This window comes from Suncus etruscus, chromosome 13, assembly GCF_024139225.1.
Source record: "Suncus etruscus isolate mSunEtr1 chromosome 13, mSunEtr1.pri.cur, whole genome shotgun sequence".
In the NCBI taxonomy this organism is placed as follows: Eukaryota; Metazoa; Chordata; class Mammalia; order Eulipotyphla; family Soricidae; genus Suncus; species Suncus etruscus.
The window spans coordinates 38,581,577-38,600,011 of NC_064860.1; the positions used below are offsets into that span (position 1 = coordinate 38,581,577).

General features: G+C 39.4%; 1 protein-coding gene and 1 pseudogene across 1 annotated transcript in view; one reads left to right on the forward strand and one right to left on the reverse strand.

Annotated features, from left to right (window-relative positions):
• Positions 1-7,475: 7,475 nt before the first annotated feature.
• The window catches only part of ATP6V1A (ATPase H+ transporting V1 subunit A), a 60,496-nt gene continuing 49,536 nt past the window's right edge, over positions 7,476-18,435 (reverse strand). The window contains exons 9-15 of the mRNA XM_049785773.1: positions 17,416-17,538; positions 17,204-17,318; positions 15,828-15,891; positions 15,372-15,575; positions 13,924-14,018; positions 12,387-12,558; positions 7,476-9,899 (exon numbers count right to left, since the gene is read on the reverse strand). Of these exons, the coding sequence (XP_049641730.1) occupies positions 9,807-9,899; positions 12,387-12,558; positions 13,924-14,018; positions 15,372-15,575; positions 15,828-15,891; positions 17,204-17,318; positions 17,416-17,538 (866 nt within the window). The 3' untranslated portion in view covers positions 7,476-9,806. The remainder of the gene's footprint in view (positions 9,900-12,386; positions 12,559-13,923; positions 14,019-15,371; positions 15,576-15,827; positions 15,892-17,203; positions 17,319-17,415; positions 17,539-18,435) is intronic.
• On the forward strand, positions 17,668-18,280 carry LOC126026270 (40S ribosomal protein S15-like; annotated as a pseudogene).

Below are 18,435 nucleotides of genomic sequence, written 5' to 3' on the forward strand. Positions count from 1 at the left end.
AATGTGTAAGGAGCTACATAAGTCTAATGTCTTTAGATTATATTGTGTGCTGCTAAGAAATAGTATGTACTACAACTGGGGATTTGAGGGACAAGGAATTGTATTGTACATGGGTTCAGTTTTGTTTTTATTAATGCTCTTTGGCTGAAAGTTCAAGGCTGGGATATCGATGGGACTACCGAGAATTCTGTTTATGGGTGATTGGGCTTTCACTGTAACTTTACCCTGTCCTCTTCTTTACATCTTTGTTGTCATAATTAAAATAAAAAAAAAATAGCAGGCAACTTAAAAAATAAAGACCATGAATATGATTTCATTTAATTGAGGACAGTTTTACTTTATATAATATCTCTAAAACTTTGTATAATTTTAGGTCCTCAAGCAAATCTAAAATTCTGGCTATATGGGAATTGGTAATACTATAAGGATTAATGAGATTATTAAAATATCGAACAAAGAAAGTACTTTAAAGGATTAGAGCAAATAGATTTTTGAATCCCAAGACAAATGCTGTTTTTAGTAAGTGAAGTTTAATTATCTTTTTATAATTAGATTCACAAACTAATATATGACAAAATTCAAATGTTGCAGAATTTGATTACTTAGAATCCCTGGCTTTTTTTTTTAAATAGTTAACAGAAACGTATGGTCTATGCAGTAAAAGATTGAAATTATTCTAACAAAATTCTGTGAAATCTACAGGTATAGCAATTATCACGACCAAATATTATTATTTAGTTTGCCCTATTGCTAGAATATTCTGAATCTTGGAACATGTATGGATGAGAGAACAGTGTCTAAAGCTGATACCAAAGGAAATATGAATAGAATAAAAATATTTGTATTCCAAAACTTGCTCAAATGGGATGGATTATATGGTTTGTTAAAGTGATTCCTATTCAGTTGCTTTAATGGAGTCTAAGAATCTGTTATTAACAACAAATATCATATGTTTCTTATATTCAGATAAGCTTACAAAATAGATAATTAAAATAAATAAGTTCTTAGCCTCAGTCTTCTAATCCGTGAAGACTATGATACTGTGAAACCAAGAGCTGGAGGGACTCCATTTTGTCAATCTCTTACCATTTAAAGTTAAGTTTTCATTTAGGCTAATAAGGCTGTTTCCATTTAAAGGCTGTTTCTTTTTTTTGTTTTTTGGGCCACACCTGTTTGATGCTCAGGGGTTACTCCTGGCTAAGTGCTCAGAAATTGCCCCTGGCTTGGGGGGACCACATGGGACACCGGGGATTGAACCGCAGTCCTTCCTTGGCTAGCACTTGCAAGGCAGACACCTTACCTCTAGCGCCACCTCGTAAAGGCTAAGTTTCTATCCCAAGAATAACAATGCAAACCCCAAGGTCCTATAGCCGCCTTAGACACCTAGCCATAATAGGACATGATGAAACACCCTAGAAACACCCTAGACAACAGTCAATCAAATTAAAGGTAAAGACATCCTGCTTCTAGTTCAATAGAACCTGGCATGTGACCCCTGGTGGGATCGCCTCCTGAGGGAGGTGGCCCTGATTGGTCAGTTTGTAGCTTGTTGATGGAATAAAGCTTTCCTTTGCTTTATTCCAATTGTGGTCTCCTCCTTTGACCCACTAGGTGTAATCTCTGAGAATCAGCAGGTATGGTTCCTTCCCATATGAAATCTGTGGGCTGGGAAGAAGGCTCAATAGCAAAGTGCAAGCTTTATCTACAGGAGACCTTGTTTGTTCTTTAACAACTCACATTTAAAAAAATTAGCTAAGAAATTAAAAATGTTCAGGGGCTGGAGTGATAACACAGTGGGTAGGGCACTTGCTTTGCATGCACCGAATGGAGTTTCATCCCTTGCATTCCATATGATCCCCTGAGCCTGCGAGGAATAATTTGTGAGTGCAGAACCAAGAGTAACTCTTGAGTGATGCCAGGTGCGGCCTCAAAACAAACAAAAAATTCATATTATGTAAAATCTAGGAGCATGTTAGAAGCATCATTATACATTTTTTAATGTAAAACTATATTAAATATGTAAAAATCCTATGTAATCATTACTTTTGGGAAAGCTATATGACATAAAGAACGGTGCTTAAACCATGTGCATGATTTCTTTACTTTTCTTTTTTTGTTTTAGGGCCACACCTGATGGTGTTCAGGGGATGCTTCTGGCCCTGTGATCAGAAATTGTTCCTGTCAGTCTGAAGACCATATAGGATGCTGGAAATTGAACTGCCATTTACCCTGGGTCAGCTGCGTGCAAGGCAATTGCCCTACCATTGTGCTATCTGTCCAGCCCCTGTGTGCATGATTTTTTTTCATAAAATGAAAGCACCCATTTAAATAAGACCCACATCAAGAACAGGAATGTTATCTATGTTCAATAAACCTTAAATGCCGTCCAGTCATTAAAACTTTGTTTTCTACCATGAGTTACTATTTATTTTGGGGTGGGTGTGGGCAACATTCAACAGTGCTCAGAGCTCCTGGCTCTGCACTCAGAAATAACACCTGGCAGGCTCAGGGAACCATATGGGATGCCAGGGATCAAATCTGGGTCAGTCCTGGGTAAGTCCGCATGCAAGAGAAACAGCTTACCAGCCCACTATTATCTTTTTTTTTTTTTTTTTTTTGGTTTTTGGGCCACACCCGATAATGCTCAGGGGTTACTCCTGGCTATGCGATCAGAAGTCACTCCTGGCTTGGGGGACCATATAAGACGCCAGAGGATCGAACTGCAGTCCGTCCTAGGCTAGCGCTGGCAAGGCAGACACCTTACCTCTAGCGCCACCCCACCAGCCCCTATCTTTTTTTTTCTTAATTTGCTTTATTTAAAGAGCATGCATCACATAGTTTGCATAGTTCATCACAACACACAAATATATACACAATTCTTTTCTTTTCTTTTCTTTTCTTTTTCTTCGAATTTTGGACCAAATCCAGTGATGCTCAGGGGTTACTCCTGGTTTTGTGTTCAGTAATCGCTCAGGGAACCATATGGATCACCATCACCGGGAATTGAACCCAGGTCCATCCTGGGTTAGCTACGTGCAAGGACAACACCCTACTGCTGTGCTATCGCTTCGCCTCCACAGCACTTATTTTTGAGGTAAGTGGGAGTGAAATTATTTAAAAAGATAAAAGAAAAAAAATGAAGGGGAAAAACAGCAACAAGAAAATATCAAAAATATTGTATTTCACAATAGGTCATTAAGTCATTGTCAAAGGTTTAGTAAACTTTTGTTGTTAGTAGACCATTCTGCTACTACATTTGTTTTTGAATATTATGTGGTTTCAAATTCTGGTGCGTTCCTATGGGAATATAAGTATTAAACAAAAATGTAGTAGTTTCCAATGGAGTTGTTCCTGGATCATATTCACAGTTGAGTGGTCCAGAAATTCCTAGTATTATTGCTTGGAATAAATGGGCTTTTTTTTTTTTTTTTTTTTTTTTTTTTGGTTTTTGGGTCACACACCGGCAGTGCTCAGGGGTTACTCCTGGCGTTTGCCTTGCATGGGGAAGACCTGTGACGAACCCAGTTTTGATTCCAGCATCCCATATGGTCCCCCAAATCTACCAAGAGTGATTTCTGAGCAGAGTCAGGAGTAACCCCTGAGTACTGCCAGGTGTGACCTCAAAAAATTAAAAAAGTTCTGGTGATATTAGTTTTGGTCAGACTGGTGTTTCTGCAGAGTTGCAGAGGAGTGACTTCAGCAAGCCAGAAACTGGGCTTGCCCTCTCCCGAGATTGCCAGCTTTCAACTGTGTGGTCAATGTTACCATACTTTTTCATGGCTTTGTCTACATCTTTTTCTGGGTGGGCACACTCGGCAGCACTCAGGGGTTACTCCTCGCTCTGCACTCAGAAATTACTCCTGGAATGCTGAGGAAACCATATGGGATTCTGAGGATTAAATGCAGGTAGGCTGCGTGTAAGGCAAATGACCTACCCATTATGATATCACTCCAGCCCCTATTTACATCTCTTTCGAGAACAGAGTGAGTCTATAGAACTAGTCTGTGCAGACATGGCAACTGTGTCCAGGGGGATGGGTTTAGTAGGCAGCACTTCCAGAGTACAAGAAGGGGGGACGGTACCCACCCTCCCAGAAAGTCCTGTGATCTCTGCCCAAATGCTGGCATACCTGTAGTTGTTAGATTGGTGTCTGTAGATAGCTGTAGAAGAGTGGTGAAGCAGGGCCATCATCTTAAGAATCTCAAACATTAATTTCATGCTATTAAATTCCATAAAAGTAAATCATATAGCATTATTTTGATTTCTTTCAATGTTTCCAACATTTATAGTTACACTAATTTTCTTTATGATTCAAATATATCATTTCCTCTATGATATGAATGTAGTATGATCTACTACCTAAACTCTCAAACTACTATTTGGGTACTTTACAGTTTGTGGTTGTTACAGATAGTAATAACGAATATTTTGGTAGTTTGTGACTATGTATATGCCTGCATTTCTGTTGTGTATAAATTTATAAATTCATGTCATATGTCATTAGGCACTTGTTTTTTAGTAGCCAAATATGGAACTGAAAATATCTTTATTAAAATTAATTAAAATAATCTAAAATAAGAACTTTCGGGATGGAGAAGATCGGAAGTTTCTTCCTCCGCCCCGGTTGCTCCGGTGGGGTGCCGGGCTCCTCTGCTCCTCCATGTGAGGCCTTCTGGGCTAGGGGGCTGGGGTTGGGGCAGGGGGGCCGTTAGCATGGTCCCTTGGGCCCCCTGGGCGGCTTCGGGCCCATGCCCCGGGGGCGATGGTGGTCTACCTCTGTGGCCAGGCCCTGGGGCTTCAGAGGGGGCTGCGTTTGCGGGTACTCCTGCCGCCGGCCGCCTGCGCCCGCACCTGTTCCTCCGCCCCCCGCCGGGTCCCCTCCACCTCGTGGCCCTGGCCGCGTCCTCCAAGGCCCAGGACATGGCCCAGGCTCTGATCGTGGCGACATCCACAATTGCCTCCGCCACGTGGAGGGGGACCGCAGGCGCCCGCCGCACCAGAATCCTACGCAACCTGGGCGAGGTCTGCCATCATCCGAAGGCGCTGCCTGTCCTCCCAGCTCGGGCTCATCCTTGTGGTGCTGGCAGAAGTCGAGGTGCTCGGGGAAGACTGCCAGGCCTGCCTCCTCGACCTGCAGTGCAGCCTTCTGCTCGCACAAATCAGGCATTTTTTTGTGATGTGGACACAATCAGCGGCACTTAGGGGTTATTTCTGGCTCTCTGCTCAGGAATCACTCCTAGCACAGGGGACCAGATGGGATGCCGGGATTTGAACCATTGAGGGTCCTGTGTTGGCCTCTTGCAAGGCAAACAACCTACCACTGTGCTGTCTTTCCAGCCCAGGTACTTTTTGTTTGTTTGTTTATTTTTTGGACCACACCCAATGGTGCTCAGGGGTGACACCTGGCTCTGTGCTCAGAAATTAGTCCTGGCAGTGCCCAGGGGAACAATATGGGATGCCAGAGATTGAAACCAGGTTGGCTGCATCCAAGGCACCTACCTACGGTGCTATTGCTCTGGCCACAATTAGGAACTTTTTTTTTTTTTTTTTTTTTTGGTTTTTGGGCCACACCCGGCGGTGCTCAGGGGTTACTCCTGGAAGGCACGGGGGACCATATGGGACACTGGGATTCGAACCAACCAGCTTAGGTTCTGGATCGGCTGCTTGCAAGGCAAACACCGCTGTGCTATCTCTCCGAGCCCACAATTAGACACTTCTAATTTAACTTCTAAGATTCTACCAGAATCATTCTTGAGTGTATACACAAAAATGCATGACAGTGGGTTGGTTCCTAACCTCCTCATATGCAGTTTGTCTTGGCCATACTCAGCAGAGCTCAGAATCACTCCTGGAGGGACTGGGGAAATATGGGGTGATGGGATTGTATAGGGGTCAGCCACGAACAAGGCAAATACCCTAGCTACTGTACAAGGGCTCCAAACTCAACATGAGCTATTTTGTGCCCTTCCTTTTTTAGTTCTTTTAATACGTATAATACAGCATCACATTGTACTTTTAATTATTCTTGGTCTAGACTAGAGACTACATACGACAGTGCTCAGGATTTTGGTGCACATCCAGCAGTGCTCCTGGCTCCTGGCAGTGCACCACTCTTGGTGATGCTAAGGGTTCTATACGAAGTGACAGAATTCAAACCTGGGTACCCATATGTAATGCAAGTGAATTATTCTATGTTACTCTATCTCTTCAATACCCTTCACATTGCAATTTTAATATGTATTTCCCTAATGATTAAAAGCTAACATCTGGGGCAACAGAAATAGTAGAGCAGGTAGGGTATTTGTCTTGTATGTAGCCAACCTGGATTTGATCCCTCACATTCCATCTGGTTCTCTTAGCCCACCAGGAGTAACCTGTGCATACTTCTGGGTGTGGCCCAGAAACAAAAGAAACTAAACATCTTTTTTATTTATTGTCTGTTGTTAGATGAATTTCTTTAAGATTCTAGAATTAGGTAAGATAGCTATTATTGTTCACATTCTTATCCTCTTTATAACTATGACTTTTGGTTATAAAACAGGCATGGGGGGGGTGGGAAGCAAACCAGGGACATTGGTAGCAGAAAATTTGTGAAGAGATGGTGTTGGGAATAGTATACTCAAAATTCAGACATGAACAACTTTGTAACTGTCTATCTCAGGGTGAGCTAATTAAAAAAGGAAATAAGGGGCCGGAGAGATAGCATGGAGGTAAGGCGTTTGCCTTTCATGCAGGAGGTCATCGGTTCGAATCCCGGCGCCCCATATGGTCCCCTGTGCCTGCCAGGAGCAATTTCTGAGCCTGGAGCCAGGAATAACCCCTGAGCACTGCCAGGTGTGACCCAAAAACCAAAAAAAAAAAAAAAAAAAAAAAAAAGGAAATAAACCATCTTTACAGTGACAAAGGGAAAAGGCTCAAAAGGACCAGTACACATACATGCCAGGTTTGATACCTGGCACCATAAGTTCTCCTGAGTATTGCAACTGAAGTAATCCCTCAATCACTCTTCCAGGATTGGCCCCCTTCTCCAAAGAAAGCATTATATTTTCCCCATTTCAAGTAGTCGTCAATGGGGCAGGAGTGGTGGTGCAAGCAGTAGGGTGTTTGCCTTGCACGCACTAACCTATGAGGAACCGAAGTTCGCAGCCCCAGCATCTCCTATGGTCCTCCAAGCCAGAAGTGATTTCTGAGTGCATAGCCAGGAGTAACCCCTGAGTGTCATGGGGTGTGGACCAAAAATAAAAAGTAGTCTTCAAAATATTTCCATGGGGAAAAATAAAATATTTCCATGGGAATCTGTATATTACATTTTAAGACTCTAATCATTCTATATTGAAGCCAAGTTAATTTCATAATCTTAGGTAATACAATCCATAAAGGAAAGAGATTTAACATTTTAAGATAATACTAAAAACAAGGTGTGAATTTTTCTAGATCATAACATCTGCCATAGACAAAAATGAAGAAAAACATGTTAATTTAAATTTACTTTTTATTATTCCATAGATTTTTTTTAACAATTATACACAACTTTTAACATAAAGATAGTGAAATCTCAAGGATAAGGAGGCAACATATTTGGCCTCTTCTATTCGTTCTTCAGTAAGGAAGGAAATTTCCAAAGACACGATGTGTGAGATTTAACACTGGAAAAATGCATATGAAACTTGTTTATCTGGCTCCACTGAGAACCAGGCACAGCACAATAAATAGAGAACTGTATCGTGTTTTTAAAAGACTGTTGCAATTTTAACACATCCTTACTATAGAAATAAGACCAGTGACTGACCTGAAACTGTACAACATAAAGTTAAGAGGATACTTACGATGAATATCTGAGCATAGTTTCTCTAGAGTTTTCACACCCATACATCAACATTCTTAAAAGGAAGTGAGAATGTACATTGCAAATTCAGAACAACAAATAGGCTTGGTCAAACTTTCTTCATTATATCATTCATTGCTGTCATAACCCTACTTTGCTGGTTGGTTTAAAGTAGGAAGAGGAACTTTCAGAAATCTTTAGTCTCCACTGGTCTTGGAACCTCTGAGTTCCACAATGGAAGCAAACTGTTGAAGCAGCACCATTAAGTCACATCTCAACAAACCCTTGCATACTTTTTATTTTCCAATATTCTAAAAGGTTAAAAAAGTTGCATGGGAGAACATGCAAACAGCTGCTGATATCACTACTGATATATATTTTAACAGACCAAAAGAAACACATTACCTAAAATTTTAAATAACAAATATTGAGGCATAAAATAAATACTCTATTTATACTATTGCATTTGGGTATTTGAGACTGTGAAGACATACTCACATACCCTACCTTCTTCTTCCCAACAAGGAAGCATGGTGCCAGCACTACTGATCAGAGTTCATGGGAAATTGTTGCTCTCAGAGCTGTTCTATAGCGTGCTTTATTCTACAGACACAGAAATAATTTTAAACATATACTCAAAACTCAGGATGAAAGAAATCTTTCTTCCCTACATAACCCAGATTCTATTAGCAGATACAAGAATTTTATCCCTGAAGAAGCAGAGTGGAAACTGTTACACTGCCTAAGGCAACAGATATTCTGAGAATTGTTTTTAGCCAATGAACACTAACTACACAAGTACTATTTTCTACAGCTGGGAAAGTGGTTGTTCAAGAATTCAACAAGCCAAGAAACATGCAAATGTGTGACATATGCTACCTTGTAAAATATATAATGCCACTCTGGCCTCCAAGAATCACTATAAATTAGCTGATTCTTAAAGGTACAACCAGCCTTCAAGATACAATTCAGCCTTCTTGCTGGCATTTTATTTATTTCTCATTATACTGCCACATGATTCTTAGAAGGCAAGTCTTCTAAGATGTTTGAAGAAAAGAAAGAGGGTGTGACGTGGATCAAGTTCTCATTGACTGTTTTAAATGTAAATGTGTGTGCGTGTGGGGTCACTCCTGATTGTTTGGAGAACCATGTATTCCTGGGGAGCAAAGCTGAGGTTCCCACATGTGACATGCACCCCAGCCCTGTAAGCTATGACCCTGGCCCTTAAATGGAATTTTAATATTTTTCAAAGTAATGCAGTAGAATAGTCCTTGGTATCGCATATTTTTTAACTTGAAATAAAATAAAAGCTTTAATAAGATGATAATCTAACTTTGTTGACATAGCTTCTTTTCCACTTTCTTTTTGAGAGAGTACTAATCTATTTATTGTGTTGAGCCCCACAATGCCACTTTAAAGAGTTTAGTTTCCAACAGTTTCATAAATATTTCTAATTTATGTTGAAAAGTAATGCATGTGGGGATATTAATCATTCATGTTTAAAAAACATAAATATTTCCTGCAAAATACTTAGCATACTATTAAGCTCTAAAAATTTTATCATAATAATAATGGAGTCATTTCACAAAGTACATGTCAAAATATATAGAAATTTTCCATTCTAAATCCACTGCAGAAACAGTGCACACATACAGTAATCCTGTTTCAACTGAATGGTAGATGCAGAAAGCAGGATAAGGAGGGATGTCACCCTATATAACAGATATACAGTAGTGTAGCCATTGTACAAGATATTTACTATATTCACCACTTCAGAGGATAAGGGAGACCCTTCAAATACTGCAGCTAAGGAATGTTTGTTTTATAGAAGACTTATCAAATAAACAAGGAAAACAAATGATCACATACATTAGCACTAGTCTTAACGTTACACAATGAAGTAAAGGGCTTGAGATGACAAATTTTGGAAAAAATACACAGATGAACTTGCTGACAACAAAGAGGAAAGAAATCACAGTTCTAGTCTTCAAGGCTACGGAATGCATTCTGCATATCTTCAAGAAGTTGTGCATAATCGGCTTTAATCTTTGCCTCACCGTCTTTCATCGGATCCTGAAAAGAAATGTTACATTATTTTAGTTCTGAAAAAAGAAATGTCTGAACATCAGCAATATATCACAGAACTTCTCTTATATTTAATAAACTTTAGTTACAGGTTAAGTATGCTGAACACTGGAGTCAAAATTATATTCCTTTTCCTTGTTTCCCTAGAGGGGTAGCTTAGAACAGACTGCAGTTCTATTCCCTGGTATCCCATATGGTCCCCAAGCCAGGAGTGATTTCTGAGCATATAGCCAGGAGTATCCCCTAAGTGTCACTGGGTGTGGTCCAAAAAGCAAAGAACAAACAAAAAAACCCACAGAAAAGATTTTAAAATATGGAAGTTATTTGACCCAAGTAGTCCAGTTTAGGAATCTATTAGGTAAAAAATACAAAATACATATATGAAAACATTATAAATAACTGAGAATTTCTAAGATGTCTTAAATAAGAAAATTTAAGACTTAAAATTAATTTAAAACTTTCCAGTCACAAAACTACTATATAAATATTTGATGACAATAAAAATAATGAAATGTGGGGCTGGAGAAACAGTAGAGCAGATCTTTTTTTGCATACAACCCAACCCAGATTTGATCCCTGGCATCCCATATTGTCTCCTAAGCACCATCAGGAGTAACTCCTATATGTAGAAACAAGAGTAAAACCTGAGCACTGCTGAGTATGGCTTCAAACAATGAAACAAAAATTACTCGATGTGAATTTAGCATAATGTGCATATATACTTTTTATTGGGTTTATTACTAGCTGTGTTTAGGGCTTACTTAATGTGGGCTTAAAACCATAAGTGCTGCTAGTGATCAAACCAGATCAACTGTGTGTAAGGCAAGCATTCTATTTGCTGCACTATAGCTCCAGTTCTGTATGTATAAATTTAAAATAACATCATCACCCCTATCACACTAATAGAAATCACCATTATTATTACTGCACATTTTTTTTTATATTTTCACATTCATTTGGGGGTGGAGGGCACATCTGGTTCTTTCTAATGTAACTATAATATATAAATAACCAGATGTTACTTTTTTTTGAGGGGGGTGTCACACCCGGCAGTGTTCAGGGGTTACTCCTGGCTCTATGCTCAGAAATCGCTCCTGGCAGGCTCGGAGGACCATGCAGGATGCTGGATTTGAATTACCGTCCTTCTGCATGCAAGGCAAATGCCCTACCTCCATGCTTATCTCTCTGGCCTCTTGTGTTCCAGCTTTTTAAGCCATTTTCCCAGCCCTTTTTTTTAATTGCCTTCTCACTGAATATTTACTTACTTTTTTTTTTCCAAATTATATATGAAATACCTTCCATAAAAAAAAAAAACTGTTAAGACTTGCATTTATCTTTCATGCAGAAGGTCATTGGTTCAAATCCCAGCTTCCCATATGGTCCCCTGTGCCTGCCAGGAGCGATTTCTGAGCGTGGAGCCAGGAGTAACCACTGAGCACCACCGGGTGTGACCCAAAAACCAACCCCCCCCCAAAAATCTAGAAGTTTAATGATAACTTTTATATATAATCACATGAAATATCTTTGATTATTTCCTTGGATTTTGAAATAAAAACTGGACTCAAGAGTGTTAATAGTTTTTTTTTTTTCTTCTTTCCATTCTGGTGATACTCAGGATAATCTCCTGGCAGTGTTTGGGGAACTGGATAAATCCAGTGATGGAAAAAGGGTCTGAAGCTTGCACAGCAAGCACCTTAACCCAAGTGTTTTCTCTCCAGCAATGTTTGAATGTTTTTTATTTTCCTGTGTGAGTTTTTAAAAACAAGAGAGTGAGTTTCTATTTATTTATGTTGACTTTTAATCTATCGTATAACAGACATTATATATAATATATGTAACAGACACGTTCAGAAACAATCTCAATTTCTCAAGAGGTGATTATTAACAGTTGAATGCCATGAGATAAACAATTAAATGCAATACAACTAATAAAACATTTTAGAAACAATCTTACGTATTCCAATTTCTGCTGATAAGTTAACTGTTTATACTTCAAAAAAACAAGAGTTCATTTAAAAGGTTAAAATGGTATGTAAGAGGATACTTAAAAGAAGTAAACAGCACAAATCAATTCAGATAAACATGGGAACTTGAAGTTAATAGGCACTTAAAGTAAAGTAACTGCTGCTAAGCAGTGATTTTAGTTTTAAATTGCAGGCAGCAAAGACAAAAAAAGAGAACATGTTAGCATTTTTTTAGACATGACATACTATAATTTTTACCACTACAATTGCTATTTAAACATATACCTTTCAGGTCTGTTCAGATTTTATATAAGCTGAGCCTGTGTAAAAATGAGGAGTGTTAACTGTAAATTTTCACGTGTGTGTGTGTACAGGAAATCAAATTCAATGCCCAACACATTAGAGGCCTGTCCTCTATCACTACATAACTGCATAACAGGTTTACATAGCTTAACTAAGGTTTAAAAGTACCTTTCCCTATCTAAAAGTGTAGCATAGAAACAAAATATACCTTGAATTTCATCGAGGAAAGCTTATAGAGAATTTCTCCCATATTCTCTCGGATAATGGACCATGTGATTTTATTGTCACTTTGGGCAGTGTTTTCAACAGCACTACGGGCCATATCATAGAAAGCGATCATGTTGGATAGCATTCCCACAGTCTTGTAGAATGGGCAGAACCTAGAACAAACAAAGTAAAAACAAAATCCAAAGTAGGCTCATATTCTTTTTTTTATATCCTTTATGTAACACTTTATCTATATTATAGATACTATCATCAGCTTCTTTTAATATGAAGGCTTCTAGATGATAGCCACATTAAAAAATGAGTAATAGAAAAGAACAGTTGTCTACTGAACCAGTGTCCTTAGGATATGAGTTAGATGGAGATATATATTCATATACCTAAGGATGATGCTTATTTTTATGTTCAATTAACTAAACAGAGACCAGAGAGATTGATCAATGGACTGAGCACAATGCTTTGCAATGCTCTGGCATGCTTAGTGGACCATATACAGCAGAAGACATTAAATAGGTTGACCAACAGGTAAATAAATACCTTAGTCTTTAAGCCAGGGGTCCTCAAACTTTTTAAACAGGGGCCAGTTCACTGTCCCTCAGACCATTGGAGGGTCTGACTATAGTAAAAACAAAACTTATGAACAAATTCTTATGCACACTGAATATATCTTATTTTGCAATGAAGAAACAAAACAGATACAAATACAATATGTGGCCCGCAGGCCATATTTTGAGGACCACCTCTTTAAACTATCTCTTGAGCATGTAAGAACTTTGGAAGATAGGGAATAAGACACTTAAAAAATAAAATGGAAAGAGAAGTACAATTTCAGAAAGGGTAAGAGAGAAATAGGCAACAGCAGAGAAAGAAATGCTTCTAGCAACAATCCTTAAGTTCTACACACTAAGCAATAATTTAATCTAATGAACAAATATGAGTAAAAATACTGACATAACTAAACAAATGAATAAAATAAAAATATGGATTACATTAGATTACTGTATTTCTGCTATGGAAATGGAAAAAAGACCTCAAATCAAAAGTATGTTTTTTGAGCCAGAGTGATAGCACAGCAGTAGAGTGTTTTGCCTAGAATGCAGCTGACCTGGGATGGAACCGGGTTTGATTCCCGGCATCCCATGGTCCTGAGACTGCTAGGAGCAATGTCTGAAAGCTAAAGCTAGGATTAACCCCTGAGCACTGCCAGGTATATCCCTAAAACAAAAACAAAAACAGAAAAGTGTGTTTTGTTTTTTGTTTTCTATTTCAGGGCCACACCTGGTAGTGCTCAGGGTTTATTTCTGCTTCTGTGCTCAGAAATGACTCCTACTAAGTGCATGGTAAGGCATCATATATGATGCTGGGAATTTGAACCAAAGTCATGGCTGCCATAGTCACATATAAGCAAGTCACTTATCTCCCGTGCTATCTCTCTAGTATGGAGAAGAAAACGTTTTTACTGTGTGAGCAGCTCTTTCAAAACCAGAAAGACAAAATCTTCAAATAAAAGGGTAGGTTACCTGTCATAAGGAGTATATCCATTCTGTTGTAGGAAATCATCTTTGATAAGTTTTGCTACCTCCAAAGTAATTTTATCTGTTTCTGCTAGAGAAGCCTAGAAGAGAAAAAATAAAAATTTTCATTTACTGTCACATGTTTATAACAAAACAAATAGCCAGGTGAAAGTATTGAGCTATATCCAACTGTGCTCAGGGGTCACACTGGTGGGCTTGAAGGACCATAAGTGGTGCCAGGGACTGAACTAGAGTCAGCCTTAGGCAGAGCAAACATCATATCTTAACGTATGTTAATTATTTTTCTCACTAGCCCACTTATGCTTTTGGGAATACTTTCTTCTTCATATTTTGGCTTACAATCTTAAAATTTTTTTTATTATAACACCATGATTTACCAAGCTGTTTATAATAGTTAAGTTAATTAAATGTTTCAATACCAATTCCACCTCCAATGTGTCTTTCCCTCCACCAATGTCCCCCAGTTTTCTACCCACGATGTCAGTGTGCTCCATTAACAGGCACAAAACATTTACTGCATGTTACAATACAAAAGCAAATAGAATCATCAAAACTTAAATCAATAAAAGTCAATTGGTGATAATTGTTTTATTTCAGATTGGTGTTGCTGAAGTCATTATCTGAGGATTTATTGGGTGGGTTGGTCCCAGTTGAACCTTCTATGTGCTATTGTTTTCATGTTCACTGAGCTTGGTGGGCTTCTATAAAACTTTCCTATCAGATTTGCTGTGACTTAGTGGGCTGACAGTACAAATCTGGAGTTGTGGGGCTGGAGAGATAGCATGGAGGTAAGGCGTTTACCTTTCATGCAGAAGGTCATTGGTTCGAATCCCGGCGTCCCATATGGTCCCCCGTGCCTGCCAAGAGCAATTTCTGAGCACAGAGCCAGGAAAAACCCCTGAGCACTGCCGGGTGTGACCCAAAAAACACAAAAAAATAAAAATAAATAAAAAAAAAACAACAAATCTGGAGTTGTCACGTGGCCATGTGACACAAGAGCTATGGAGCTGGAGCAATTTGGTGGCATGGCAGATTGATGAGGTTCAGTTGTGGAGCTGGGTGATTTCTCTGCCAGCAAGATGGCAGATGTGGGTGAGGGCTACTGAGCTATTTGGTGACAAGTGTGGGAATCTGTCCACCCCAATCCCTTGGCTTACTATTTATTTGAATTCTCAGGTTTTTGAATTTGTGTTTTGGCTTTTGGGTCACACCTGACAGTGCTCATGGGTTACTAAAATGTTTGCTAACTGAAGGAATAATCCAAAGTTATCAATCAAAAATATCTAATCCGAGGGGATAGGGAAGGAGGGGTAAAAAAAAAAATCTAATCCTCACCTTTTAAGGCAACAATGTACATCAATCACCAAGGCTCTATCTGTCCTTCTACTAGAATTAACTTACAGATCTAATCTCCATAGGATGTAACAACTCACCTTCCCTACTAGCTGTATAATTTCTGCCAGGTCTTCTTCTTCTTGCAGAATCTCTTTAGCTTTGGTCCTCAGGGGAACAAACTCTGTGAAGTGTTCATCATAGTACTCGTCCAAGGTACGCATGTACTTGCTGTAGCTGATTAACCAGTTGACAGAGGGGAAATGTTTGCGTTGAGCTAGTTTCTTATCTAATCCCCAAAACACCTGATTTAAAAACAAGACCAAATGAAACCAGTGATTTTTCTTTTATTTTCCATTAATGGGTCACAAAAAAGGGTCTACTCCCAGTTCTATTCAGGGGTTAAGCTCAACAGTGCATTGGGAACCATGTTGTAACAACATGGTGAGATTGAACTAACCCAGGCTTCTCACATACAAACCATGTGATGGGGTGAGTATGGGGAGAGTTAGAGAGTGGAGACGGACTTAAGAAAATTACATGAGGAAAAGATATACCTGGACAATACCAAGAGTAGCAGATGTAACTGGATCAGAAAAATCACCACCAGGTGGAGAAACACTAAATTAAAAGGAAAAAAAGATTACTGCAAGCCTTTTTATTTTGATTGGGGTGGGGTGTTATATTCAGTGGTGCTCAGGACTTACTCTAGGCTCTGAGCTCACGATATCATATTCAATGATGGGGATCAACCTTAGGTTAGCCCTGTGCAAGGCCAACACCATACCAGCATCTCTCTGCCCATGAAAGTCATTTTAAATTATTGAAATATTTTGGCTTTGCACTAGGAATCATAGTAGATGCTGGAAATCAAACCCAGATAGTCTGGGTTAGGGCAAGGCAAACACCTTATCTGCTACGATATCTTTCTGGTGCCAGATATAACGACATTTTTATTTTCAGTGAAGCAAACTAATTTATCTCTTTTTTTAATTGAAACTTACTAAGAAAGATTAGAGAGAAGATAAAGAGGTGAAATGTGTTCAAGAGAGAACACTGGCAGCAAAGAAATAAACAATCATGGGAGGTACATGTTCAAGAGTGAACACAGGTTTGAAGGAGTAAGCCTCACTACAAATAACTTCAGAAATCACCTTTGGAAAAAAATTACGTAAAAACTAGTACTGAGCTGATAATGTGAAACATAACTCTGTTGCCATTGTTAGTATGAGAAACAAGACATTATAATTAGTTTCACTGCTGTTATCAAATAGTTGACAGAGAAAGAAGGAAACGCTGACTACAAATTATAGCTTTATACAGTGGCCATGGCTTTTCACACTGTTTTATCACAATATATTCTTTCTTGAACATATTTGTTTCTATGTTATTCCTAAGAGACTGACTGTATATCATAAATGACTAATGCCAAATCTATGGAGCCAGAATGTGCAGATACCTAGATATGTGCCTTTTAAAAGAGCTCCTTAAGAAAGGAAAGAGAAAAGAAAGAGGGGAGAGAGGGAGGGAGAGAGGAAGAAGGAAGAGAAAGAAAGAAAAAGAAAAGAGGGGAGAGAAAGGAGAGAGAAAGAGAGAGCTCATTCAGTGAGAGAGTATTAACAGAGGTATAGAAGGTACTGTGTTTGTTTGCACACGGCTGACCTGGGTTTGACCCCCAGCATCCTCTATGGTTCCCTGAACACTGCTAGGAGGGATCCCTGAGCACTAGGAGTAACTAGTGATCTCTGGCTCATTAGCACAGCCAGGTTTAACCCCTGAGCACAGCTGACTATGGCCCAAAAGTTAACCAGCTCTCTGAGTGATTCCACAGTACAACCTTGGTTAAAAATCACTGCCCTCACAGGAAAGTAATATTTTCTCTAAAATAAATGACCCATTACTCTTTGGAAAAATAAAAAGTTTAGGTGCTTACGCTCCCACAATGCTGACACTTCCTTCTCTCTCAGGATTTCCAAGACATTTCACTCTGCCTGCTCGTTCGTAGAAAGAGGCAAGCCTGGCACCAAGATATGCAGGATAGCCACTATCTGAAAATTGAGGAGGTGGGAATTAAAAACAGAATTTAAGCCAGTCCTCTCAAATCTAACCAATATTTCTTACATTTTAAATAATGTAAAAGCTTACCTGCAGGCATTTCAGCAAGGCGACCAGAGATTTCTCTAAGAGCCTCAGCCCATCTGGAGGTAGAGTCTGCCATCATACTGACATGATAGCCCATGTCACGGAAATATTCTGACAGTGTAATTCCTAAATTGGAATGAGCATAGTACAAATGATAATCCTGTAATTTAGACAGCATTTTCACCCGTATGAAAAATTTAAAGCAGTTTGAAATTTAAAGATAGATTTCTAAGTTGTGTCAGAAGAGCAGGGAAAATGGCAGAAGTGGAGCTGCAGAAGAAAAGACCCTTCTGCAACTTCACATACCAGGGCGTGGCCCTATACCAGCTGCTGGCCATGTCCTACGAGAAGCTGCTGCAGCTATTCAGTGCCTGGCAGTGGTGGCGCCTAAACCAGGGCCTGCGTAGGAAGTAGCACTCCCTGCTTAAGCAACTGTGCAGGGCCAAGAAGGAGGCGCCAAGATGGAAAAGCCCCACCTTCCTGACATGACATCCTGCCCGAGATGTTGGACAACATGGTGGTCACGTACAACGGCAAGACCTCCAACCAGATGGTATCTGGGCCACCAACTCGTCCAGCTTCATCCCCCTCAAGGAAAGGCCTCAGTGAGGCTGCACATAGAAAAAAAATGTCTAAGTTGTTTACACTAAGATCTGTCCTGAGCACACACTGAATGAGATTTCTTACTCTTTTTTGAATTTAGGTATGGCCTTTATGCTAATGAAAAGTATGTAAAAACGTGTTTCCTTAGCAAACAAGTCAATAATTTCATGTTATTTTTCTTCCTTTAGGCTTACTTGAATTCCCAGAAGCCTGGAAGGCATGTAGTGAAAGGAAAGAGCTCTTATCAGCCTGGATCCCAGCATAAAATGCAAAATTAATTGTCTGAGTGATAATACAGTGGGTAGAGTGTTTGCTTTGCACAGAGCCGACCCAGATTCAACCCCCAGCATCCCATATGGTCCATAGAGCCCACCAGGAATGATTACAAATTAAGAGTAACCCCTGAACACTGCCAGGTGT